The sequence below is a fragment of the Mustela nivalis genome (genome assembly GCF_964662115.1).
Source record: "Mustela nivalis genome assembly, chromosome: 7".
NCBI classification, from domain to species: Eukaryota; Metazoa; Chordata; class Mammalia; order Carnivora; family Mustelidae; genus Mustela; species Mustela nivalis.
In genome coordinates, this window is record NC_139026.1 from 401,414 (window position 1) to 426,047 (window position 24,634).

General features: G+C 66.3%; 4 protein-coding genes across 14 annotated transcripts in view; 1 reads left to right on the top strand and 3 right to left on the bottom strand.

Annotated features, from left to right (window-relative positions):
- TUBGCP6 (tubulin gamma complex component 6) overlaps positions 1-7,436 on the top strand; it is a 29,132-nt gene extending 21,696 nt beyond the window's left edge. For 2 of the 6 annotated variants that reach the window (XM_082739410.1, XM_082739414.1), the window contains one exon: positions 1,935-5,967. The gene's annotated coding sequence lies outside the window, so the exon portion shown is untranslated. Of the gene's footprint in view, positions 1-1,934; positions 5,968-6,064 lie in introns of those variants that run through there. The other 4 variants (XR_014313941.1, XM_082739412.1, XM_082739413.1 and 1 more) reach the window with 4 other exon arrangements.
- The window catches only part of SELENOO (selenoprotein O), a 10,798-nt gene extending 1,668 nt beyond the window's left edge, over positions 1-9,130 (bottom strand). The window contains exons 1-5 of the mRNA XM_082739462.1: positions 8,535-9,130; positions 4,684-4,887; positions 3,341-3,521; positions 2,581-2,711; positions 1,968-2,252 (exon numbers count right to left, since the gene is read on the bottom strand). Coding sequence (XP_082595588.1) covers positions 1,968-2,252; positions 2,581-2,711; positions 3,341-3,521; positions 4,684-4,887; positions 8,535-9,115 — 1,382 coding nt within the window. The 5' untranslated portion in view covers positions 9,116-9,130. The remainder of the gene's footprint in view (positions 1-1,967; positions 2,253-2,580; positions 2,712-3,340; positions 3,522-4,683; positions 4,888-8,534) is intronic.
- A 1,894-nt stretch (positions 9,131-11,024) lies between these two features.
- Positions 11,025-14,156, bottom strand: LOC309869020 (angiopoietin-related protein 5-like; the record flags this gene model as incomplete). Of its 5 annotated transcripts, XM_082739456.1 has the most annotated exons (8): positions 11,025-11,374; positions 11,627-11,812; positions 11,937-12,063; positions 12,544-12,635; positions 12,888-13,086; positions 13,166-13,193; positions 13,294-13,385; positions 13,794-14,156. In XM_082739456.1, the coding sequence occupies 5 exons, from the start codon at positions 12,976-12,978 to the stop codon at positions 11,073-11,075; spliced, it is 798 nt and encodes a 265-aa protein (XP_082595582.1). In that variant the 3' UTR covers positions 11,025-11,072. The 5 variants fall into 5 exon arrangements, with proteins under 5 accessions (XP_082595582.1, XP_082595580.1, XP_082595581.1 ...); XM_082739454.1 differs by lacking the exon at positions 12,888-13,086 and having other exon boundaries at positions 13,794-13,917; XM_082739455.1 differs by lacking the exon at positions 13,794-14,156 and having other exon boundaries at positions 13,294-13,778.
- Positions 14,157-14,724: 568 nt separating this feature from the next.
- On the bottom strand, positions 14,725-22,805 carry TRABD (TraB domain containing). Of its 2 annotated transcripts, none has more exons than XM_082739459.1 (10): positions 22,619-22,805; positions 17,993-18,060; positions 17,541-17,619; positions 17,017-17,183; positions 16,585-16,725; positions 15,976-16,086; positions 15,749-15,888; positions 15,354-15,526; positions 15,159-15,270; positions 14,725-15,010 (listed from the first exon to the last, which is right to left on the bottom strand). In XM_082739459.1, exons 2-10 carry the CDS (start codon positions 18,023-18,025, stop codon positions 14,860-14,862), a joined length of 1,107 nt encoding a protein of 368 aa, XP_082595585.1. In that variant the 5' UTR covers positions 18,026-18,060; positions 22,619-22,805; the 3' UTR covers positions 14,725-14,859. The 2 variants fall into 2 exon arrangements, with proteins under 2 accessions (XP_082595585.1, XP_082595584.1); XM_082739458.1 differs by having other exon boundaries at positions 14,725-15,037; positions 22,619-22,724.
- Between the last annotated feature and the right edge of the window lie 1,829 nt (positions 22,806-24,634).

Sequence of the window (24,634 nt, forward strand, 5' to 3'; positions counted from 1 at the left end):
GAAGGGACAGGAGAAAGCGCAGGCAGACCGTAGGCTGCAGAGGGGGCCGGCCCGCTGCTGTCGGCACGAGGCCCGCGGATGACGAGGGCGTCCTGTGCTGACGGACAGCCCGTTCACCGAGAAGGGGTCCCGGCTGGAACCCTACAAACTGAGCACTTGTGGAACGGAAGGTGAAACGGAACGGTTCCCTGGAGCCAGAGGCTTCCCTGCCCCGCTCTGGAGAACGGATGGGACGTCTGCAGGGCAGACCGACAAGGACCGCGGACGCGGTCAGGCCACTCCGTCGGACAGACAGATACCTGTCTTCCCGAGGACATGGGACGCTCTCGAGGACAGACTGCGTGTTCAGCCATAAAGCAAGTCCGCCGGCGTCTTCTCCAAGCACGAAGGGATGAAGACAGAACTCAGAGAAGGAGAACCAGAGATTTCCCAGAGAGTGTGAAGATGAACCAGGGGCTCCAAGAAGAAATCACAAGGGAAATCAGAAAATACTTAGGGGCAGGAGACTGTGGAAGCAAATACTGAAGGTCGCCACGGAAGCAGTGGTCGGACGGGACTTAACGGTGCTGATCACCGACAACGCAACCGTGTGGTGATGGGAGTCGATGGTTTCGTGACCCTGACACTGGTCCAGGTCGGTTCCTCTCAAAGGGAAAAAGCCTCAACCAGTAACTTAACCGTAGCCGTAAGGCACTAGAAAGGGAACAGGCAGAGGAAGGCTGGCCGACAGGAAGGGAACAGAGGGTACAGCAGAGTTAAACGAAACAACAAAAAAGCAGCAAAAGTCACTGAAACCTAGAGTTGTTGATTCTTTGAAAAGATCGAGAAGGTGGACATTTTTGGTTATAGGCAAGTAACTGAGATCAGAAATGGGAGTGTGGCCGTGACTGCGGAGAGTCTGGGCGACTCCGGCCAAGGCCCTGGAAACGCCATCTACCCAAACGGACTCAGGAGACACAAAATCCGGGAAGTCTCGAGACAAGCGAGGACACTGGGCAATCAGAACCTCCCAGCAAAGACAACGGCTGAGTTCTGCTGGACGTGGGGCATGATCACCAGTTCTTCCCAAGCTTCTGAACAGGAGGGAACATTTCCTAACTCATGAGAGCAGCGTCACCCGGACACCAGAGCAGAGACCACGCAGACCAGCACCCGGGCGAGGACGGCGGTGGCCTCCCACAGGGTCTGCGCCCTCCCTCCCTCTCGGTCCCTTGCCGGGGAAGGAGGCCCTCAGCGGCAGCCCGACCACACGGCAGCCCGCCCTCCGCCCTCCAGCCTCCAGAAGCGCGAGCCATCAGCGCCTGCTGGGCACGCTGCCGCGCTCCGCCGCGACGGTTCACCCGAAGACAGGACATGGGCTCCTCTCAGCCCGTGCACAGTGGGAAAAACAAACGGACAGAAGGACACGTCCTCAATTTCGTAAAACCACCGTTTGGGGAGGAAGGCAGAGCGCTCCCGAGGGCTGGAGGGACGCACAACTGGACGCTTCTGCTCGCGCGGTGCTGGGACAACCGAGGGCAGGGACTCAAAGGGATGTCCGTCCGTACGTCTGTCTCGGGGTGCCGTTACCCACACAGGCCAAGGGGAAGACAACCCACGTGCAGCAGCGATGACGGAGGAGTGACGTGTGGTCCGTCCACACCGCGGGCTTTCCCTCAGCCCCGAGAGGCCCAGAAGGCCGACACCCACCACACCATCGGGGGCCCCGGGGACGCTGTCCTCGGCGCTGTCACGGGACAGACCCTGCCTGGGCCCGTATCACTGAGGGCCCCGCACGGAGTCCGATTCAGAGACAGACGCCGGACCGGGGCTGCCAGGGGCGCGGAAGCGGGGGAATGAGGACAGGGTGTCTGGTGGGGAGACGGGTGGGGGCGGTGGCTGCCCCCAAACCCCACACCGCAGGGCTGAAACAGTCGGTTCTGCGCTGTGGCTAGTTCACTGACCAACGCCGAGGCACCGGCCCCCACTCACCAGTCAGGTGCATGGTCTCCAGGAGCCTGGCCACCAGCGCCTCGTCGTCGGGCAGCTCCGTGCGCACCAGGCCCAGCTTCCTGCGCATCTTCTGCAGGTAGTGGCAGCGGAACTCGGTGTCGAACTCCTCGGCCAGGATGGCCTCCCCCTGCTCGCGGGGCAGCTCGGGCTCCAGCGCCTCCGCCAGCTTCTGCAGGTTCCACTTGCAGACCTCGGGCTGCTTGCTGTACGCGTAGCGCCCGGTGTTGTCCGAGGCATTGCACACGTGGTTGGGGTCGTACCTGCCACAAGGGGCAAGGGGACCACCGAGGGGGTGAGGCAGGCCTCTTCTGCGCGGCCACCGCCGCCCTGCCCCGCTGGGCTGCTGGCCCGCGGCTCAGGTCCAGATGCCGCAGCCACAGACGCCCGCCCGCCCAGTCAGCAGCAGAGCGGCACGACCTCCGCCTGCTCACCGCCTCCTCCTGCTCGGGCCCCCCGGGGCCATTTCCAGTCCCGGAACCTTCCGGGGGATTTCTGCCGCTGGGAAGAGCTGACCCAGCATTTCCAAACAGAACAGGGAGAACGGCAGCCCCGCACCTGCAGCCACCCCCAGGGGCCCGCACGGCTCACCTGTCCAGGAAGCCGAAGGGCCCGTAGTCGATGGTGAGCCCCACGATGCTCATGTTGTCCGTGTTGAGCACGCCGTGGCAGAAGCCCACACACTGCCACTCCGCCACCATCCGGGCCGTGCGGCGGGTCACCTGAAACAGGACAGATGCACGGTGCCCCCTGCCCCGCCCCCCCTCCCCAAGGACAGCTCTGCGGCCGAAGACTCCGCCCTCCGGGCGCACACTCAGCCCTGAGAGGGGGAAAAGCACACGTGTGGGCTCTAATTTCCACTTACCCCGTCTGTCTCTTTCATATACTAATTTGGGCTTTTATCCATGAAACCAAAAACACCCGGAAGCCATGACCATCCCCACCACTCTGGCCCGGGAGGATAACCGGGTGCAAACCGAGCCAGCAAAACCTGCGCTGGGTCCAGGCTGCTACACCCGGGGCCCCACTGGGACTGTCTGTGAGTCCCACCGGCACCCAGGCTCCCCTGCAGCGGGGTCCTCCCCCACCCCGTTTTCCTGCTGGGCCTGGCGGGGGCACACAGCACCTCCAGTGCCACGGAGACCGTGATCCTTGGGTGTGTCCAAGAACCCCGACCCTCCATGCAGCATTCCCAAGAAGTCAGTCCTGCTCAACGCTCACGAAAGGTGACAGGCTTTGGGACAGGGGAGGGACTCAGAAGGGCAGGGACATCAAGAGAGAACCTCTGTCCATCCGCCAGGCAGACCGAGTCGCACCAGCAGGCGGGACGCCGGTGCGCGGCCACCCGTACCTCCCGGAAGAAGGCGGCGTTCCTCTGAGCGCGGTCCTCGGCGTGCGCCGCCTGGATCTCGGGATAAAACGAGCTGATCACATAGTCGAGCATTTGCGCTCGGATGTCGTTTCTCCCCACGCTGGGGCCCTCGCGCCCTGTGTGCTCATCTGCGGACTTAAAGATCTCAAAGGATCCGAACCTGGAGGAAGACCCACGTTTGTACCGGGCTCAGCACGGCTCCAGCCTCCTGGGATAGAAGCCTGCCGCCACGCCTTGTGGCCAAGGCCAGGAAGAACACCCAGATTAAAACAAAACCAAGAAAAGCACAACTCGTCTTTGAGTGACACATGCAGACCCATTCTGCTTTTGGCCAACACCATGTGTGCCTCTGCGGGAGGCCCAGGGAGGCACGACCGGCTCGGGACCAGCAGGGCTCTGCGCTCGTCCCCCTACCCCAAGGACAGCGTCGGTGACTGGCGTCCTACCAGTCCTAAGTGGGGTCAGCTCTACAACCGAGTGCTCGTGTCATGCAGGGGACGGAGGCAGTGTCCGGAGACACTTCTGGCTTGAACGACCACCATGACCATTGGGGTGCACGGGGTTGGCCCCGCAGCGCTCCCCACCTCCGCTCACTCACTGGTCAGACTGCCGGGAGCGCCCCTCAGGGAGGTGGCCCTGGTCTCCTGGGGGGAGGCAGACGACCACCCAGGCTCTTCAAGGCCCCGGAGGACAAAAGACAAAGCCAGGCGCTCAGGCTCAGGCACCGCAGGAATGGCCCCCAGCACACGGGGTCTGTCCGGCTCCGCCGGAGGGGACCAAAAGACGTCACAGCCGTTTGCCGACAGCCGTGGGTTCCCGTGGTCAGAACCGGGTGAGGCCAGGTGGCACAGTGACATCAGGGAGGAGGAGCAGGGACCGTGGCTGAGGACGGGGGTGTGAGCAAGGACGGCCCCGCGGACGGGGGCACAGCAGGCGTGGCTCCTGACACCCAACAAGGCCACTTTCTGGGTGACTTCCGTGTCCTTCTGGGTCCCAGAGCCCTGCATCTGGGCGGCCCCTCTTTTGCCGGCCTGAGACCATCCCCTTCACTGGTGCTTCAGGGCGCCCCGCTCCAGGGACACGGGCCGCCTCTCTGCCTCCTCCTCTCTCCTGGGGGCAACGGGGGCCCGAGCAGCCATCCACACGCAGGACAGGGCTCCCGACCCAGGAAACGCCGGGTGCCTTTGCACCCCGCCTCCCCCGCAGCAGGAGCCCAGCGGGGGATGGGCTCCGCGCACGTCCCTGCGGCGCACTTCCGGCCTGCGCGCCGAGGCCACCTGACAAGCAAGGTGCGGCCGCCCGCGGGAGGGCAGCAGTATTACCTCAGGAAAGTGGAAGCTATCCGCAGCACGACCGTGCACTTCTCGTACTTGGGATTGCCATCGTAGAACACGTCTCGGGCGACCATGGACTGGGACGTGACGCAGGCCCCGGCCCGTGTGGTGGGGATGCCCAGGTGGAACATGGCTTCGCTGCACAGGAACTCGCGGATGCTCGACCGCAGGACCTTGCGGCCGTCGGCCTGCCTGAAATCACACAGCCGCGGCGGTCAGGCAGCTGTCCGGGCCACGCCCAGGCTCCAGCAGCAAGCGGGCGGGCTCGGCCGTCCTCCACAAAGATCTCCAGGTCCGATGGCTCCGGATACCGAGAGGCCCCGACCACGGCCCCTGATCCGGCAGCCGGGGCCTAGCCCGCGGAGCCAGATTAATGCCAAGGGCGGCGAGGGCCGCGTGAGGCCTCTTGCCCAGGACCTAGCCAGGCGGGCGTGTTGCACGCTCACTGGTACGTGTGCAAGTCTGCTTTCGTTACTTTAGTCTCGTACAGTTAGGGGCGAAGGATCTCAGGCAGCCCTTTCCAGGACTTGAAAACTCGTTTTTTTTTGTTTTTTAGATTTTTTATTTAGGGGCGCCTGGGTGGCTCAGTGGGTTAAAGCCTCTGCTTTCAGCTCAGGTGATGATCCCAGGGTCCTGGGATCGAGCCCTGTGTCGGACTCTCTGCTCTGTGGGGAGCCTGCTTCCTCCTCTCTCTCTGCCTGCCTCTCTGCCTGCTTGTGATCTGTGTCAAGTACATACTTGGCAGAGGAAGAGAGTACAGGCAGACGGAATAGCAGAGCGGGGAGCCCCATGCAGGGCCCAGGGTCCAGGGATCATGACCTGGGCCAAAGGCAGTTGCTTAACCAACTGAGCCCCCCAGGCGTCCCGAGTTTTAAGAGTTCTTTGTCTACTTTGAGTAACAGTCCTTTATCAAGCATGTCTTCTACAAATATTTTCTTTGTTCTCTTGATACTGTCAGTTGCAAAAGTTTTAACTTCACTGGAGTCCAGCTTATCCGTGACTTTTTTTTTTTTTTTTTTTTTGTGGATCTCGCCTTCCATGTTGTGCCAAAAGAATCATGTCCCAGGGCGCCCGGGTGGCCCACTTGGTCGAGCATCTGCCTTCGGCTCAGGTCATGATCCCAGGGTCCTGGGACCCAGCCCTGCATCGGGCTCCTGGCTCAGTGGGGAGCCTGCTTCTCCCCCGTCTCTCCCCCACGCCATGCTGTTTCTCACTCTCTTTCTCAAATAAATGAAGTCTTAAAAAAAAGAATAAAAAATCATGTCCAAACAACGTCCTCTGGGTTTTCTAGCTTATCTTCTGGTTTTATAGTTCTGCATCTTATGTTTAGGTCTATGATCCCTTTTGAGTTAATTTTTCAATTTTTCAGGGTCTGAGGTCCGTGTCTGGTACATTTTTGGTGTGTACACATCCAGTTGCTTCAGCACCAACTCTTCGGATGATGGTCTTTGCTCCGTATACCGCCTTTGTTCCTGTGTCCTAAGTGACAGCATTTACGGGGGGTCTGTCTGTTGTTCCATGGCCTGTGCCCCCGCCAGCTCTGCGCCTTCCTGGTTACTCCAGTTTTACAGTCAAGCCTGGAGTCGGGCAGTGTCTGTGCTCCGACTCTGCTGTCCTTCAGCCCGCGCCTCTCCGTGTCAACTTTAGAATCCCATCATTAGTATCTACAAAATAAACGCTGAAATTTTGATCGGAATTGTACTTTTTTAAAAGATTTTATTCATTTGAGAGAAGAGTGAGGGAACATAAGCAGGGGGAGTGAGAGAGGGAGAAGCAGACTCCCCGCCGAGCAGGGAGCCCAACACGGGGCTTGGGGCAGACGCTCCCCCACCGAGGCCCTGGGCGCCCTGACTGGGATCATACTGAATCCGGAGTCAAACTGGGAAGGGCTGACACCCTGACAAGACGGGGTCTTCTCCTTCGTGGGCGTGGGGTACGGCGTCCGTTCAGGCGTCCGCTGTGAACTTTTAAGCAGCTGCAGTTGTCACAAATGCCTGCTGTTGCGTCTCGTCGCAGTGTGAGTGACACCTCTGGAGACCAGGCCTGGCAGTCACGCAGGGCTCCCTGCGGCAGCCTCTGGCCAGAGCGACAAGTGCACCCCACTCACCTCCTTCTAGTCCGTGTGGGGAACTGGGACAGAGACCTGTCCTCAAATGTCAGCCCTCCCCTCCCTGGCCTGGGAACGACTCTCACCCGGCTGGACCTCATGCTCGGCAGGAAGCCAGCACCGCGCAGTTGAATCTGGAATCTGGTAAAAACGGTCCTGAAAATCAGCAGCCTGTCTTCTTGCCCAAGGCAGGGTTCCCAAAGCAAAAGCCAGAACTGGACAATTACACAGCAAGGATAAAGGGCCTCTCTGTACCCACAGGGCCAGCACGACACGCGACAGCACTCCCTTCTCCTGCACACCCGTGTCTTGCCGGCCGAGCTGTGGGATGGGCCCAAAGCTCTTCTGTACCCGCCAGGAGAGGCATCTCCCCAAATCCCAAGCCCCCAGCAGGCAGGACGTCACCCGCCCACCCCCCAAAGTCCACATCTAGGTACCCAACAGGGCTGGCCTGAAGCCACACACAGCCACTCGGGACGTTAGCCTCCAGGCATGAGTGACCCCTCTAGCAGACCTCAAGTCTAAAACATGGACTTGCAAACACTCAAGTCTTCAAATACAAGAGATGTCCAGAGGGTTCCTCTCCTGAGCACGTCGTAGCAACCGGCAAAAATAAGTGACCAAACTGAACACACGAAGTCTGACGGTGCTCGAAGAGTGAGCGGGCCCGAAGGCGGCGTTTGGAGGGGCAGGAACCCTCGCCTCACTTGCCGGTGCGGACAGCTCCGCGCAGGCTGTCTGGGTGGTGGCAGGGGCGTGAGGCTGACCTCCGGAGACCTCCAGGGACAGGAAGGTGAGGAGGAGGGATGAGTTATTCTGGGGTCCGAGATGGAGCTGCTGCGGTGCAGGCAGGGGGCGTGGGATGTGTTCAGCTCCCGGGGGGGTTGGGGAGGCCACAGGGACTGGCCAGAACACTCCCCCTCAGGACTTCTCTGCACAGAAAACCGCTTAGGTGTGGCTTTTCAGCCATTCAACAAGTATTTAGCAAATACGGACTGAAGGCACCAAGCGCTGAGTGGACAGAGCAGAATGGGCTGCCAGCGCCGTCTGGTACGTGAGAGGCAGGACCGGTCTAAGAGCTGCCAGGCCAGGCGTGGGGACCTTGACCCAGGTCCCTGGCCTGCAAGTGTTCAGAAGCCTGTGTCTGGGAGAGTGTCCACTGGGGGCTTGGATCTGAGGGGTTCTGGTCCCTGTGCAGGGCACCGGCCACACACGGCGACTCTGTGGGTGGACGCACAGCAGCTATGCTGGAGAGCAAGCCTGGGCTGTCTGCGCGGCTGCTGAGAAACGGCCCTGCCTCCCCAGGCAAGGCTGGCTGCGCCGGGCAGGCGGCGAACCCGGGGTCACAGGCAGAACGGACTCCAAAGTCCTTGTGTCGATTTCGGGACCAGGACACAGCAGGGGCTGGAGCTGCGGGACCGGGGCCAGCACGTCCCCTCCCCGGCCGGCCAGAGGGGCCAAGGGCACCTGGCACCAGTCCTGCAGCGGGGGCGCAGGCTCGGCAGCCCCAGTCCCCCTTCTGTCGTCTCCCTGTGACCTCCGGGTCTCTGCACAAGCCCTTCCCTCCGCCGGGGCCCTGGGACACCCCCTCCCCGCCGCAGTGTCTGTCCCCGGACCAAACCTCCAGTTCCACCTCGCCCGGCAGCAGGGAGGACAAGCGTGGCCTGAGCACGCCCCGCGCCGCCGCCCCGCGCCCCCGCGCGCCCCCCGCGCGCCCCCCGCGCGCGCCCACCTGGAGAAGGGCGTGGGGCCCGCGCCCTTGAGCTGCAGCTCCCAGCGCTCGCCCGCGGCCGTGCACACCTCGCCCAGGTACATGGCGGCGCCGTCGCCCAGCTGCCCCGCGAACTGGCCGAACTGGTGGCCGCAGTAGCAGTGCGCGGCCGGCTCGGCGCCCGGCAGCAGCGCGTTGCCGCTGAAGAAGAGCGCGGCCTCGGCCTCGCGCGCCTCGCGGGCGGCGGCGTCGGCGGGCGGCGCGCCCAGGCCCAGCAGCGCCAGCGCGGGCTCCGACAGCGCCACGAGGCGCGGCTGGCGCAGCGGCGCGGGCCGCACGCGGCTGAAGCAGGCCCCGGGCACCGGCCGCGGCGAGGACGGGGCGCCCTCGGGCCCGGCCGGCGGCGTCTCCACGGGCAGCGCGCGCAGGGCGCGGTTGTCGAAGCGCAGCCCCGCCAGCCAGCGGGGCGCCGGCTCCATGGCAGCGCCGCGGGCAGCGGCCGACGCGGAGCAGGGCGCGTGCGGCGGGCGGTGGCCCAGCGGCGCCGACCGGGCACGGGCGGCCGCGAGCGAGGCCCTCAGCGCGGCCCCCAGCGCGGCCATCCGCGGCGCCGCTGCGGCGGAAGCCCTTTTGCCCCGACCGGAAGCCCGGCGGGCGTGCCTGGTCGTCCAATCGCCGGCGGAGGTGTCCGCTGGTGCGCCTGCGCGGGCCGCGCCCGCGAAAGCCTGACTCTGATTGGCTGCGGCGTGCGTCTTAGGGGCGGTGCGCTCCTTAGGGGCGGTGCCGCGGCGGCCGGGGCGGGGGGAGGGAGGACTTGGCCGCCCGCGACCCGTCCGCCTCCGCGGGCCTGTGGCCCAGCGTTGGAGCCGCTCGGGGAGCGGGGGAGGCCGGGCCTGCGTGACGAGCCAGCGGGTCCCTGGAGGTCCCTGGAGGTCCGGCCCGGGAAAGGCCGGACAGTCGGGGCTCCGAGCTCCGAGCGGGCTGACCCGTGTTGAGAGACGTGCCGGGTCGACCACCAGGGGTGCCCCTCGACCCCGGGGGGAGGCCAGGGTCAGCTCTGGCCCCGCGCTGTGCCAGGGCCTGTCTCCGGATTGTCCTCGGCTGCGCCGGGCAGCGAGGCAGAAGGGAAGGAGGCGTCTTCAGCCCGGCTGGAGGGCCCGTGTCCCTGGGGACGGGCCGCGACGAGCCCAGGGCGAAGCCAAGCCTGAGACCGGGCAGCGCTCGGGCCGGGCCGGGCCGGGCTCCTCCCCGGTGCGGGAGCCCCTTTGCCCCTGCTCTGCCTCTGCTCGGAGCAGGACTGCTCCTGCGTCCTGGCTTCGGGGCCGCCCCGCGTGCCTCCCGAAGTGCCCGCGGGAACTTGACTTTCCCCTCCGAGCACCCCCGACACGAGCTCACGCCCTCGTGTTCCGGTGTTTTCCGTGCCGGTCTCCTCGCGGGGCTCCAGGAGGGCACGCAGTCGGCGTGATCTGGGGCCAGCTCTTCCAGAACAGTGCCTGGCCAGAGAAGCTCCCCATATACTGTCCGGGAGGCTGGGGAGAGCCAAGTCTGGCCTCCAAGCGTCTGCCCCAGAGAAGCCAGGAGGCCTGTTGCAGAACAAAGACCTCTGATACTCAGGCTGGAAAAGAACCCCAGATGGAGGTCCTTGGAAGGGCTTCCTACCCCCTCTCCCCCACCTAGCCCCATACTAAAACCCAAGACCAGGAGCTACGTAGGGGACCCTGGACAAAGGCACAAGCTCCCTCCTGGCTGGATTCTACCCTTAAGTTCTAGGAGCCACCTGTGGAACTTTCTTCTGGGACCAAAACGTGGGCCTCCCAGAGCTCATGTGAACCATCTTTGGCCCTGCCAGTTGTGACACTGGGGAACCCCTCAGCCCCTCTCCAGCTCAGAGTCGTCATCCCTGAGATGGTCAAGGACACTACCTTCTCTGTGGGGGACAATGTGGTTAGGTCCCAACAGGTGCTCAGAGCCCCAGGGTCTCCTCCTGCAGCCCGACTTTCCCTCCCCACTGATGCTCACCGGGGCCTTCACTTGGCCTGTTGGCAGAGAACCCTGTTCCCAGTCTTCTTCCTAACTGCGTAGAGGACCTGGCCTGAGCCTACTGTCACTGCCCCCCCTAACTTCCCCAGGTCCCAGGCCCTTCTGACACATCTCCGTGCCCCCTCACTCCACTGTCTTACACAGACCTTGGAGTCTGGTGGGATCGGGTTCTTGAAGGCTCAAGAGTACTAGGTTCTGCGTCTTGCTGGCTGCCCCCACAGAGGTCATAGCCAGCGGTGGCTCTGGTGGGTGCCAAGGGTTCCAGGAGGAACCAGCACCAAGGGGTAGTGCCTTCTCAGATGTGGTGACCTGGCTTCTGGCCTAAATGTTGGGCTGCACGGCCGCCTGGATTTCCCTAGGCCTGTCCTGGATGGACAGACATCCGGGTGAGCAGGGTCTGAGCAGCCAGGCTGGGCCAGAGCAGAGCTTGGCCCCTCCCCAGTCCCGACCCCAAGGAAGACCACAAGGACAGCCAGGCTTAAACATTTAATGAGGCTCGGACACGGACTGGCGGGAGGCCTAGACCTTGCCGGCAGCAGTGGTGTGCACGCGCAGCACGCTGGCGCGCAGGGTGGGCTGGTGGTCACCAGCGGCCCAGCGCATGCCCGAGGCGGCCCCAGCTTGCTCCGGCCACAGCCCGTTGAGGTCAGCACGGCCGCAGGTGCTGTACCACCATCCAGCGCCCGAGCGATCATGGCTGCAGCTGGTGAAGGTCTGGGCACCGTCCACGCAAGGCGAGCAGCGGTCATGGTCACGGTCCAGTGTGCTGAAGCCACAGCCCTCCTGGTTGTCCGTGTGGCCCAAGCCCCGGAACGCATCCCCTGCAGTGTTGTGGCAGTGTGGGTGGCGGGCCAACTGACCCCAAGGCCCCCCACTCGCTGTCTGGCCATCTGGGACCCGAGGGCAGGTGCTCAGGAAGCGGCCGCCCTTCCCAGAGCACAGAGGCTGGCAGATGTTGCTGGAAAACGGGGGCTCCAGGGGCCCACACTCCCTTCCCTCCTCTGGCCTGCTGCAAGAGTCCCCCTCCCCACAGGCCGGAGAGCCCAGAGGGCCCCTTATCTCCCAGCACTCACCTGCATTCCCCGAGTACCGGCCGAGGGTCAGCGGGTAAAACTGTTCCTCCCTGCCCACGCGGAAGTCATCGTAGTGGGCCTGCAGCGTATGGTTGGCCGCGTCCAGGAGATCCACGCGCAGCTCGGAGCGCAGGCCTGGCTGGGAGGTCAGGCTAGAGATGTGGTCCAGCCCCAGCCAGTGGTCACCTGCAGAGGCGGAGGCTGCTGTGTGACGGGCCACCCCGGCCTCCTCCATCTCTGCCCTGTGTCCCCAGTGGGGGTCAAGGCCTGGAGGGCTACACCCCTGGGCCGCTGGGCAGCACCGTCCTACCTCTCAGGTCTCCGAAGCCCTGTTTGTACTCCTGCCAGCACCTCTCGAAGTCCAGAGGCGTCCCCTGGCCCTGGTCTCGGCTCTGAATCACTGTCCAGCCACCGTCCGGGCGCATGTCACAGAGAACCTGGGAAAAGGGCCAGCCCGTGGCAGGCACTGCCCCTCTCCTGTCCATGCTCCCCTAAACACTGTATTTGAAAACTGAAACGTTGTTTTTCTACTTGTCAGTATCAGTGAACTTGTATCCCATTAAATTCACTTTCTCAGAAAGGGGATGAAGCTTGGCAGTAAGGGCCTGGGCCCCAGGAAGCTGCCCGGTCCGACGTCACTGCGCCCTGCTCTGTGTCTGTTTCTTCACTCGGCGTTGTCTCCTGGGCCCTCTCTTTGTTCAGACCCCTCACGGTGGAAGCCTAGGTTTCTCCCAGCCTTTCCTGACTGTAACACAACGTCCGTGAACATCTCTGTGCCCGGGGGGGTCTGAGGACGGACTCCACCAGCGGCACCTGGCCTGGCTGGCCCTTCCCCAGCTAGGTGGACAGTGCCATCTCTTGTCTTGGTCCAGGTGACACACACAACACCCCCTGGGCCCTCGCTGTGGGGTGCTCACCTCGAAGGGGGTGCTGGCTCCTTCTGGCTGGACGGCGTACACACCGCTCGGGGCGCGGGGTCTCTGCGTCCAGATGTGAGAGCAGTCCCTCCCTGCAGGAGAGAGGGCCCGGAAGGCTCAGGGCCTGGGAAGGGGCCATGCTCTCTCGGTGCCTGGAACCAGAACTGTCCTCCTGCAGACGCCCTGCGAGAGTCTGCCAGACGACTCACAACCTTGTTCCTGGCAGGTGGGCAGCCAGACCCCTCACCTTGGGCCATACCCTCCCAGGCCTCTTTGGAATTTGGCCGGCCGGCAGCCCGTGGCCAGACCCTCCATTCTTCCCGCCGCCCCGGACACGCCCTCACCTGTTGCCCTCGCAAGGTCAGTCTTGGCCTCCCCACCTTCGTCCTCCTGGCCTGGCAGCGGGCCGAGCGCTACCCCAAGCCCGGCCCGCATTAGGAGGGAATACAGTGGGGCCGCGTCCTTGCCTGCCCTCCCCTCAGGCTGCTCTGGGCAGGGACCCCGCTGGGTCCTCCTGGGCAGTGAGACCTGCCGGGTGGGAACCTGTGCGCGACAGGTGAGAGGCTGTCTGTCTCGGGCCCACCCGGCCAGCCCCTCCCTCCGCCACCCCACGCAGCCAGACCTTGGGGTTCCAGAAGCACCACGTGCACCTGTGGAGAGAGGATCCTGGTAAGAGGCAGGCTCAGTAGTTCTGGGAGGCCCAGCCCATGTCGGACTCACAAGAGCCACTGGCCCGACGGCCACCCTTACCGGCCGCCGATACTGCACCACGGAGCTGGCCTGAGGCGCGGAGAGGCAGAGCAGAGCAGCGAGACCCAGCACGGGGCAGGCGGCCATGCTTCCTGGGGGTGCAGACATGGTGGGTGCGGAGCCCAGCCCACGGCCCGACCAGCCTCCCCGCACGCCCCCTGTGGTGCTCACTGTTCTTTCTGGGCAGATCTGAGCCACGGGTCCCCCGCACCTTTTGACAGGTGCTGGGGACCTGCCCTCCCAGGGGCGGGGATCCCAAGGGCTGGGCTGCCCCTCTGAGCACACTTCCCCTTGGCGGGTGTCCTCACTGGGCCCGGGAATAGGATCTTCTGTGAGAGGCAGGCAGTGGCCGGAAGTCCTCCAGGCCCCAAGGCAGTGCCAGCGGCCCGGGCCACCTCCTCCCCTACCCCCCCGAGTCCCGTTTCCACACATTCCACCGAACAGGAGCTTCCAAAATTAGACTTTATTTCAGTTTCTGAGGAACGTGTACACGCACGTACGTGACAGGAAGAACACGGTCCAGCCCAGCTCACGGCCGTGGGTTTCACCTGATTTTGTCGGACACAAACACAATGGAGCAGGGCCCCGGGCCCCAGGCGGGCCACACAGATGCGTCACAGACATGACCAGGAGCAGCGACGACACACACTGCAGATGCCTGGGGTGGGCGCCCCGTGCGGGGCCGCAGAATGGCGGCGGGCACCTGCCAGCGCGCGTGCCAACTGCTGGGCTCTGGGGGACCTGCACCCTCTGCCCACTGAGGGTGCGGCACGAGAAGCAGGTGTGGTCCTCTGTGCCTGGGGGGGTGGGGGGGAGACTCAGGCCCAGGGGCCGCAGCCCTGGATGCCCCCCAGCCAAGGGCTGACCGAGGGGGCAGCTGGGGGGTGGGGGTCAGCGTGCGGAGGCCGGCCCAGCTCCGCAGCTGAAGCCGACCCTTCCCCAGGCTCACTGGCCCCCCCACCCTGACCCCCAACCAAGACATCCTCTTTGTCCCGATCAGATTTAAGGCTCGTTATTTCCTGACGTTTGCTTCAGTTCATTTTAAGTTAAAATTACCTGAGTAAAAAAAACTTCAGACATTTTTAAAAGCCAAAAACACAATCTCCACAGGCCATGGTGCATGTCCGTGGGACCAAGATCGGCCCGGCTGCCCCGCAGGGAGGGACGCTCCCCGGAACCACCACGGAGCGGCTCCGGCCCTTCCCAGACATGCCGGCCGGGAGCCCGACGGCCCAGACCCCTCCGCCGGGTGTGCCTGGGCCGGGGCTCCTGCGGCCAGCCCAGGAGAAGGCACAGTGAGGTAGGGGAGGACTGGCCGTGCCCACCTCGGCCCCTCCCCCGCCAGCTGGTCCTGACGCCCCGAGAACCCCGTGAGGGGGCCCTGCAGGGGCCAGGGATGGGGTGGGGGAGGGGCTGCTGGGAAGCCTGAGCTCAGAGCAGTTAAATAATTCTTTATTTGGGCGGGTTGGGGGAGGGCAGGGGTGGCTGGGCCTGGACCCCCACGGGGGGTGGCACCCAGAGCTCCTGGGGGAGATGGGGTGTGGTCCCCTGCCGTGCTGGTCCCTCCTATTTGTGCGGCCGGGCTGAGGACACCCTCTGCAGACAGTACTGAGCGACAGGCAGCGACAGGACCAGGCTGGTGGCGCGGCGTCCCATCCAGTAGAGGCCGTAGCCCAGCAGGCCCACGAAGGCGGCCTTCACGGCCAGCCGGGACACTCTGCCGGAGACGGACGGCGGGGGCACGCTGGGGAAGGGAGGGCGGGCTGGGCCTGGCTCGGGGGTGGGGGGCGTGCACGCGCCCCCCCCTCCCCCGGCCCGGCCGCCGCCCTCCCCCGCGGGACTCCGCGCTCGCGGGCGACACTCACGTCATGATCTCCTGGATGTTGAGGTCCGTGGTCCAGTTCTTCTCGATGCCCGGGACGTGGCCCATGCCCACGACGCCCACCACCACGGACGGGACGCACTTCCTGGGCTCAGCTGTGGGGGAACGGACGCGTCAGCCCCGGCCCCGCGGCGACCGGGGCCCACCGAGCCCCGCCCCGGCCCGCGGTGGCGGTCACCGTCCGAGGCGCGCGGCAGCTCGAGGCGCCGGGCCGCCTGCCGCAGCATGTAGGTCAGGTAGACATCGCGCTCCGAGACGATGGTGCGGTGCAGGTCGGGGAACTCGCCGATCATCTCCGCCATCATCTGCTCCAGCAGGTCCTTCTGCTTGCAGCGCTCCACGTCGTCCTTGCTGGGGGCAGAGGGCGCGCTGCCAGCCTCGTGCGGACACGGCGGCCGGCAGGAGGCCGGCCCGCGCTGTTGACCCAGGGCAGGGACCTCCGCGCCCTTTGTGTCGGGGCTCCCGGGGGAAGGAAGGGCAGGAAGGCCTTGTTTGAGGAGGCTTAGCTCCTGACCCAGCGGGCCGGGCCGTCTTCCGGGGTGGGGCTGCCCGCGGGAGGCCGAGGGGCCCTACCTGACGGGGTCTGACAGGAAGCACAGGCCCCAGGCCAGCTTCACCTTCTGCCAGAAGGACAGTGCCGCGATGGCCCTCTTGAAGGTGACGGGGATGGGCCGGTCGCCCAGGTGGAACTTGCAGAAAGGCACCTTGCTGGCCTGGGGCAGAGGCTAGGTGTCGGCTGGGGACGCCTGAGCCCCGGGCAGCTCCCGGGCACCCCTCCTCCCGGCTGACCCCAGGCCTACCTCCTTGAAGGCCTCCCTGAACTCGCCACCAGGAGCCATGCCCAGCTGCTCGGTGATGTGGGCGGACACTTTCAGCAGCAGCATCTGCATGAGTCCAGACATGACCCCGTTCTGCAGGGGAGGGGGCCGGTGTTCAGCGGCCACACGGGCACAGAGCACAGGTTTCCCCAGCCGCGAGGGGAGGGCCCACCTACGCTCTGGGGCTGAGCAAGGGCTGTGGACAGGTGCCGCATCCACAGCGGATGCCCCTTCCCTCCTGCCCCTCCGGCCCAGACCCCAGCTCCTCTGTCCGTGTCCCTCCGAGGGGCACATGTCCCTGTGGGAGATGTACGGGGCGGGGGGAAGGCCAGCCAGCACCCCGAGACCACCCCTTCCCCTCTGCCGAGCTCCTGGGGTTCCCTGTCCGGCTCTTCCCGGGGGGGGGTGTGAAGCTCCCCCGCCCCACCTCCCTAGTCTGAAACCCAATACAGGCGCACCCCTCTCCCGCCCCAGGCCAAGTCCCCTGGGCGCCTCTGCACGGACTGGAAGGCCGTGTGCTCGCGGGCGGGCAGAGCGGGTAGCCCGGCTGCCTGGGGAGGGGCGCCCAGCCCGGGCCCCCCGACGCCGCACCTGCCTCACGGCCTGCTGCAGCTTCTCCAGGCTGATCTCCTTGGCCTCCCGGAGCAGCGCGCCCTCGTCCATCTTCAGCATGGACACGCGGTACTGGCAGAGCTCCACGACCACCACGTCAGGCTGCACTTCCCGGATGGTCTGCAAGGGACGAGCCAGCTCAGCCCAGTGCCCCGGGCCCAGCACGGACCCTAACCCTGGCCCCGCAGGCGTAGGCCACCTCGGCTGCCGTGCCGACGACACGCTTCTTTCAATGACCGAGGAAAGCGACACAACAGGTCCGCGTGTTGCTGAACAGAAAAGCCCACGAGGCCACGCGGGCTCCGCGGTCTCCGCAATCCCCTCTCTGGGGGCGCGCGTGTCACGCAGGAGGCGTGGTGGCGCCCGGGACGGGGACGCTCGGCCGAGACCAGCCCGGCGTGCCGGCCTCACCTTCACCACGTCCTTCCTGCTGTCGTCGCTGAAGTGGGCCGTGCCCACCACGTACACCCTGCTCCCGTCCTCGGCCACCAGCTCGGTCACCGTGCGCGGCAGGCTGGGTCGCTCTCGCCGCCGCCTCAGCTTCATCTCCAGGAGGAGGGTCAGCGCGTCCGCGTCGGCTGCAAGGACAGCGCGTCAGCTGCGGCGCGGCACCCCGGCGGCCAGGGCACCCCGTGTCAGGGCTGGGCCGCGCGCGGGGCTCAGATACGCACAGGGGCACGCGTCCCCGAGGGGGAGCCCCAGCCGCCCGAGCGTCCACGGCATCTCGAAGCACGGAGCCCCCCACCCCAGTGAAGGGTCTCCTGATGGGGCTCCAAAGACCCTGCCTGTGCTCCAGAGCCCGTCAGAGACCCCCAGCCCGGGGCTGGCCCAGGCCACTATCTGCCCGACTCAGGTCACCCAGACTGAGCCCCTTCTGGCCAGGGAGCTGCCCCGCGCCCCCCACCCCGCCCAGAATGATCTCAGGGAGCACGCACACAGGTTCTGGGATTCTCCAGAAAGCACCCTGGGCACCACCTCTGAAGCCCCCACTGTGACAACAGGTTCCGTGTCAGCCTGCAGAGGGAAGGGGAAGGCTGGAGTCAGGCCCACCCTCCCGGGGGCTGGCCTGGGCTCAGGGCACGTGTCCCCAGGGGCCCACCAAGGACTTGTGCCGCTGCTCTGTGAGCAGCCCACGCCCCAGCACTCACATCTCTCTGTGATAACGGCCTTGTACGCAGCCCGCCCTAGGCTCCCTGCCCCGAGCTCCCCCTTGGCTGACCAGAAACACCCCGGGAACCCACACGCACAGAAGCAGCCAGTGATCCAGGCTGCCACGCTGCGGGGGGCGCCCACCCTCCATCGAGCAGCTGGCTGGACCCTGAGCCCGAGGCTGTACAGGAACCCCCACCCCCCACCCCCGCCACCACGTCTGGCCCAGGGCTCTGACCTCCTGGGGTGGCTGCTTCTCCTCCCCCTCCATGGTTGGGGAGTGGCTCCTGCACCGTCGAGCGAAGCCTGAGGAGACAGAGGAAGCACGTTCGCACCCAGAACCCCAGGGCTGCGCACGGGGCTCAGTCTGTTTCGAAAGAACCGTAGGTGGGATCGCAGCCTCTGCCTCCCAGGTCAGTCTGACACCCGTCTCCCTCCGGCTGTGCGGGTCCGCGGTCCCGCCGGCTGAGCACAGGGCCAGAGACGCCGGGACTGCCCTGGCCAGTGAACTGGGGGTCCTCCGTGTCACCAGGGACACACAACTGCCACAGACGACGGCCCACCCGGACCTCCAGGGCCAAGGGGATCCGGGGCCTGAGGCCTGTGTCAGGCCGCAGGGTTCTGGACACCCCGGGAGACGGCCACACTGGCCACGCAGGCTTCAGCCCCGCTTCCCCAAGACGCTGCGGGCAAGCTCAAGGCCGGGTCTGAGTGCACGGGTGGCGGGCACGCTCGGGGAGGCGCCCCTGGGGAAGTGTGGCACGTGGCTGCCGCCGGTCCGGTCAAGAAGCCACTCCAACTTGCCGAAAGCCTGGCGTGCTGTCGTGTTTGGCTCCAGAGTCGGCCTCCGTCACATGGGCACTAGTGGACGGAAGGACTGGGGCCCTGGGACGCGTACCCGCCTGAGCACCGCAGACCTGGGGGGCTGTGCGGTGCTCCCACTGTCCGGCCCTGCCTCTCGGCATCTCGTGAGAGGAAGGCAGGCCCGTGGCAGAGTAAGAACCTGCACCAGGTCCTCCCCCGCCCCCCGCTGCGATCGCACAGCTGTGGGGAGCACAGACAGGGCTCTGTCCCGCGGCCACCACCGCCAGCAGCTCCCAGCTCCCCCCCAGCCCTTTCCTCCTGGGCAGCCAGCAGGAGGGACCTGCCGCCTGCACAAGCAGCTCAGTGACAGGGCGGGGCTCCCTCCGATTTGAGCAAACCCCTGATCTGGTGTCCAGGGACACTGGGACAGGCCCTGGACCTGACCCGAGGACGGCCAGGTTCCTGAAAGAAACACAGTCACGCAAGGGTCAGAAAGAGGACCTGGCTCAGGGCCAGAGGAGGCAGCCAGGCCCCGGCGGGAGGCAGGTCAGCAGAGAAGGGCAGCTGGGGGGGGGCGGGGAGGAAGGCCCCCCTCCGAGCACTCTTCCCTGAGCACCTCCCGTCCAGGACCCCCAAAGCCCCCTCTTCCCACTTTACAGATCAGAGCTCCCCACCCAGGCAAGGTGCCCGTGCAAGTGCCAACAGGAAGCAGGGCCGGAGGCGGAGGGCGGGGCGCAGCCGCGGGGAGCTGGGCCTGCCCCTCCTCAGGCTCCGCAGCCGGCCCGCAGCCCGGCTCTCCGCAATAAGCAAACAGTTCCTACTTCCCGGCAGCATGAGGCCGCCAAGGTACCGAGCAAACTTAAGAAAACATCCTGTGCGCTGCAGGGAGGCTCCCGGAACAGCCAGCATATGGGAGGCCACCACGTCCTCTGGCGGGTGCGGTGGGGGCGGGTCTGGGGCCCCGCCTCCCGCGCCTCCGGAGCTCCGGCCCGCCCCGCCCTCTGAAGCCCAGGAGGAGGCCCGAGCAGGCAGCCCAGCCGGACAGGCCTTTCTGGGCGTGGGTCCCGCCTCCTGAGGGGGGTGGGGGAGGGCGGACAAGCCCCCAGGCCTTGAGCGGGGGCTGACCCGTGCACCACAGTGCCGACACGCGGGTCCCTCCGAGCTGTCCCCCTTGCGGCAGCCGCGACCCAGCACTGGGAGCCGGAACTGGTCAGGCAGGAAGGCCACCGGGGCCCCCCTCAGCACCAAGAGGCCGATTCCGAGAAGCCTCTGTCCCCGATGGCCACATCCACTCACTTTCCAATTCTCTGGTTTCTCTCGACTTCAGAGGCAGGGTCCCCGGCAACACCCTCGCAGGGTATCATTTCAGGGGGTTGTTAACGTCCCCTCCACTCCCAAATACACAATTTAAAGATTGATGGCTGGGGCCCGAGCCCTCCCCAGCTGCCAGGAGGGAAGCAAGGCCCCCACCCCCTAGCCCTGAGTCCAGCCCCCATGGCCCCGCACCCCCAGTGGCCGCCAGGGAGCACACACGCCTCCTGGTTTCCCGCCACACTCTCCGGATCCACAGGTCCCACCACTGCGTGCTGCGGTGACACCCTCGAGGAGAGACACCTGCCCCCTCCGAATCCATGCCCCAGCGGGCGGCTCTGCTCCTGGGCCATGGCCCAGCCACCACGGAACCTGGCACAAAGCAGGAAAGAGCCTTCTGCCAGATCCGGCTGCTACTCACCCCCCCCCCCCCCCGACCAGCTGCCACTGCCAAGCAGGACTGCCCACGGAGACGTCCGGTGGCCGGATGCCTCAGCCGTGCTGCAGGGGATGGCCTGGGTTTGGCCAGATCTCAGGCCAGCCACTTGGTGTGGCCTGGCCCCAGTGAGGACCCTCCAGCCTGCTGGGACTCTGAGGTCCTGCCTCTAGGATGGAGGTGGTCGGAGCCGTTACCCAGCCGCCCCATCTGTCTGCTCCCAGCTAAAGACACGTGCCACGACGCAGATTTCACTTCAGCTGCTGACCGTGGACCTCTGTAGGCTTCCTCCTGGGTGGGGAGGAGCAACCCCCACGGGGCACTAAAAGAACCAGCAGTCTGGTTTCAGGGGACGATGGAACACGGGTCCTCCTAGGCTGTCTCCTCATCTGTAGAGGGACACACCGTGACCTGGCTCTGGAAATTGTCATCCTGCACACAGGTGACAGCAGCAGAATCACCCACAATCTTCCAGGAAAACAAACTCCAAAGTGGTGGGAGTTCCCAAAAGCCCCAGGAGGCCCCATCTTGTCCAGTACTCCAGGAAAGGGACCTACAGGAAGAGCCCCACACGCACTAGGGACCCACCGGGGGGCACAGCCCTGGAACAGCAGCAATCAGAGCAGCACGTTAAGCTGTTCTGCATTGGATGACATTATTAGCATCTGAAAATGTTTGGCCGGGCGTCCAGGCGTCCGTCGCAGTGTATCAGATGTTCGGTGGAGCGGCGGACGGCGGGCTCCTGCCGGCCCCAGGCAGCCGCCGACCCTCTCCTGGGTCCCACTGCTCTGCACGGAACTGCGCCCCCAACATTCATATACTGAAGCCCTCATCCCCAGGTGATGGCGTTTAGAGATGGGGCCCCATGATGATATTAGGGCCCTCATGAGATCTGGCCGTGTGAGAACACAGCGAGAAGACAGCCATCCGCAAGCCAGGAAGAAAACGTCCTCACCGGCGACCAAGCCCAGCACCTCGCCCCCGGACTCCCAGCCTCCAGAGCTGTGAAAGAGTCCGCTACTGAAGCCCCAGCTTTGGGGTTTGTTGTGGCAGGCTGAGACACCCTTCTCTGCCCCTCTAAAAACTGGAAGGCCACACAGTGCCTCCCAGATCCCAGACTCCTTCTCAGTGTGGCCAAGACCCGCCCAGCACCAAATGGGGCCCCCGGAAAAGCCTGTATCTCCCCATCAACCCACTAGGCTTGCTCAGAAAGTCAAAGGTCCCAAACCAGAGACCGGTGGGCTGCAGGAATGAATGTGCCGCTGGGAGACAGCAGGATGTGGCCAAAGCCCTGACCTCTCCTCTGCCTCCACTTCTTAAGTCGGGGCACCCCTGGCCACCGGAGAGCCCCCTGGGACCGCAGCGCCCGCTTTCTGGAGGCGCGGCAAAGTTTGGGACTGAGATGGAGGACATATGCCAACTTGTATCTGCGCCGCAGGCCCGCACGGCTCCTTTCCCAGCACACCCGGCTGACCCTCCTGGAGCCTGGCCACCGCCCAGGGCTGGGCCCCCACACGGACCACCATGGCAGGGCGCTGTGTAGGGTCTGCCCACCCACCCTGCCGGGCCCTCTCCTGGTAGCCTCCGGCACCACGGCCCCAGGGCCATTCTGCGAGACTGACCCGTGGTCCCGGGTCAAGGATCCCCTCCAGCCGTACTACGAGGGGACGAGCAGGGGCGAAAGGGGCCGGAGACGCGGAGAGCGCGGAGCCTGCCCGGGGGGCGGGGCGCCCGGCGGCCGCACAGCGCCCTCTCCGGGGCACCGCAAGCCGGCGGGATTCCGCCTGGAAACCACCCAGCCCGCTCGTGCGGCGCAGGGACCTCGGAGCGGAGCCCCCGGCGGCTCCGGGACGCCCACGCCCCGGCAGCCTCGCCCCGGAGAGTTTCCGCGGACGCGCCCGCGCGGCACTCGGCGGCACAGAGTGGGACCCCGCGCGCGGCGGCTGGAGACGGAGCGCGGCGGCCGCAGGCCCCGAAGTTCGGCCGCGCGCCGCGGGACAGCCCGCCGCACCCCGGGGCACGCCGCCGCGCCCGCCCGGCCGGAAGGGCAGCGGCCGGCGGCGCTCGGGAAGCGCCCGGGGTCTCCGGCCCGCCCCAGCGGAGCCCGCCAGCCCTCTCCCCGCGCCCTGCCCCCTGCAGCGGCCGCCGGCCCGGCCCCGCGCGCCCTCGGACAGGCCTGGGCGGACTCTTCCAGCCGCAGACCCCGCGCTGGGGGCTGACTGGGCCCGGCCCAGAGCGAGGTGGCCCGCGACCCCGGCCGCGACCCGACCCCGACCCCTGCCCGCCAGCCGGGGCCCGCGCCGCGCAGCGTACCGAGGCGGGGCGGCGCTCCTCAGCCGGCCTCCATGCGGCCAGTCGCCCCACCGGACGGGGCGGACCGGGGCCGGGACCGGGGGCGGAGCGGCCGGACGGGCAGGGGCCGAGGGCGGGCGGCGCGCGGCATGCTGGGAAGCGCAGTTCCACGCGCCGCCTGTCGGCTCCGTAGGCGCGCTCTCTCTGCGCCTCCGGACTACACTTCCCAGGGATCCGCGCGCGAGCGCCCGCGGACTACACTTCCCAGGGGCCATGCGCGAGTGCCCGCGGACTACATTTCCCAGGGGCCCGCGCGCGAGAAAGCCCTCCCCACCCCGGCGCCTCCGGCTTTAGGAGGAAGGAGGCGACTGCGGAGCCGTGAGTTCGAGTCCCCGGCCCTGCCAGGCAGCCCGGCGGCCTTGCAAAGCACTCTTAAATTCTCTGAGCGCGGCTCCCAGTCTGCAAAAGGGAAGGTGTTCCCACGACGCCCACGGAGACGCTTTGTGTCACTCGCCCACGAAAGGAGCAGTCCGTAGTGGGATGGGGTGCGGAGGGCGCCCACGTGGCTCCACCTGGGTCAGGGGTGCCGAGACTCCCGCGCGCCGGCTCCCGGGCCATTCCTCGACTTGGTAGGTGCAGTCCCCTGGGAGGGCAGGCCCCGGTGGTCCTGCTGCCGACCAGGCTGAGACCTGGACCCCAAACCCCGGAGGGGTGCTCGGGGGCTAGTCTCAGGACTGGCGGACCCCGGAGAGCCTGCAGCCACGGGCCGGCTGCCAGCGGAGGGGTCCCAACCGCCCCTCGTCGTCCCCATTTGGCCAAGAGGGCGGTGGGGCGTGGGAGGGGGCCTCCCAGGGCCCACGACCACCTCCAGTGGGGTGTCCCGAGGCCGCCTCCCTCTCCTCCCCACGTGCAGTGCCCCCGGCCATGTGCCTCCACGGCCCGGGCCCTGGAGGGGGCCAGGGCGCTGCTGCCCTCGCCTGGGCCCTCCTCCGTCCTCAAAGGGTGGCTGTGGGGCTGGGCACCCTGCAGCTAGGGGCGTGCTGATGGCTTGCCTGCTGGCCAAGTCGACCCCGCCGGCTGTCCCCTGCCCCCAGCCAGTTCCACCGACGCCTGTGACCACCCCCGGCCATAGGACAAGCCAGGCTGAATGGGGGCCGCCGCAGGGACTGCCTGGAGCAGGCCGCCGGCCCTTCAGTCTGGAGCTACCTGGGAGTGAGGGGTTAGGCCAGTCCAGCCCCTCCCCTCCTCTGCGGGTCTGGGCTGGCCTGACCCTGCTGGGACCGTGCACCAGCACTCAGAGCTGGGCACTGGGCTGCCCCCCAGTTTCCAGGATGAGAGGGCCTGGTGACTTGTAGGGGTCCCAGGTTCCCATGTTCTTCGACGGAGGTGGTCCTGGGGTCCTGCTGGTGGGGGAGACGATCCGCAGCCACTCTTGCTGCCAGGCTGGGCTGTTTGCCCGCTGAGCTCTGTGCAAGAGCCTGAGTGTGAGGCCTCCAGGCAGGTGCTTCCGGGCCAGGTTTGCTGCCCACCTCCCTCCTGTGGCTTCTCGGTCCCGGAAGGGCCCAGCTGGCCTCAGGGTGGCCTCTGTCCTCCTTGGTGCACGCTCCTTCTCTCCAGTTACCTTTCTGTCCCTCTGTGCCGGCTCAGGTCGTTTCTGCGTCCCAACCCTTAGGCTCCCTTCCCCGGAGAGCACAGGGGTCTGCCCGGCGGCGCGCGGTGGATCTGGAGTGAATCTGGGGGCGGCCCAGTGCCTGCGCCCACACGGTGCTGGCGAGGCAGGAAGAGGCCCGCGTTCCAGTCTTGCCTGTGTGGGAGCCTCTCCTTTTCTGGGACCGGGAGAGTTGCCCCCAGCCACTACAGGGCCCTGGCTAGAGGGAAGGGGCGAGGGGAGGGGAGGTGGTGTGGGGGGCCTTCAGACCGACACCAGAGACGACAGGGTGGCCTGCACTCACGGGCTAAGCGGCATCCTTGGCACCTGCAGCGAGAGCTTGGCCTCTATGGGACGATGACTGGGGCGCTTCTCTTCCCCAGGGAACC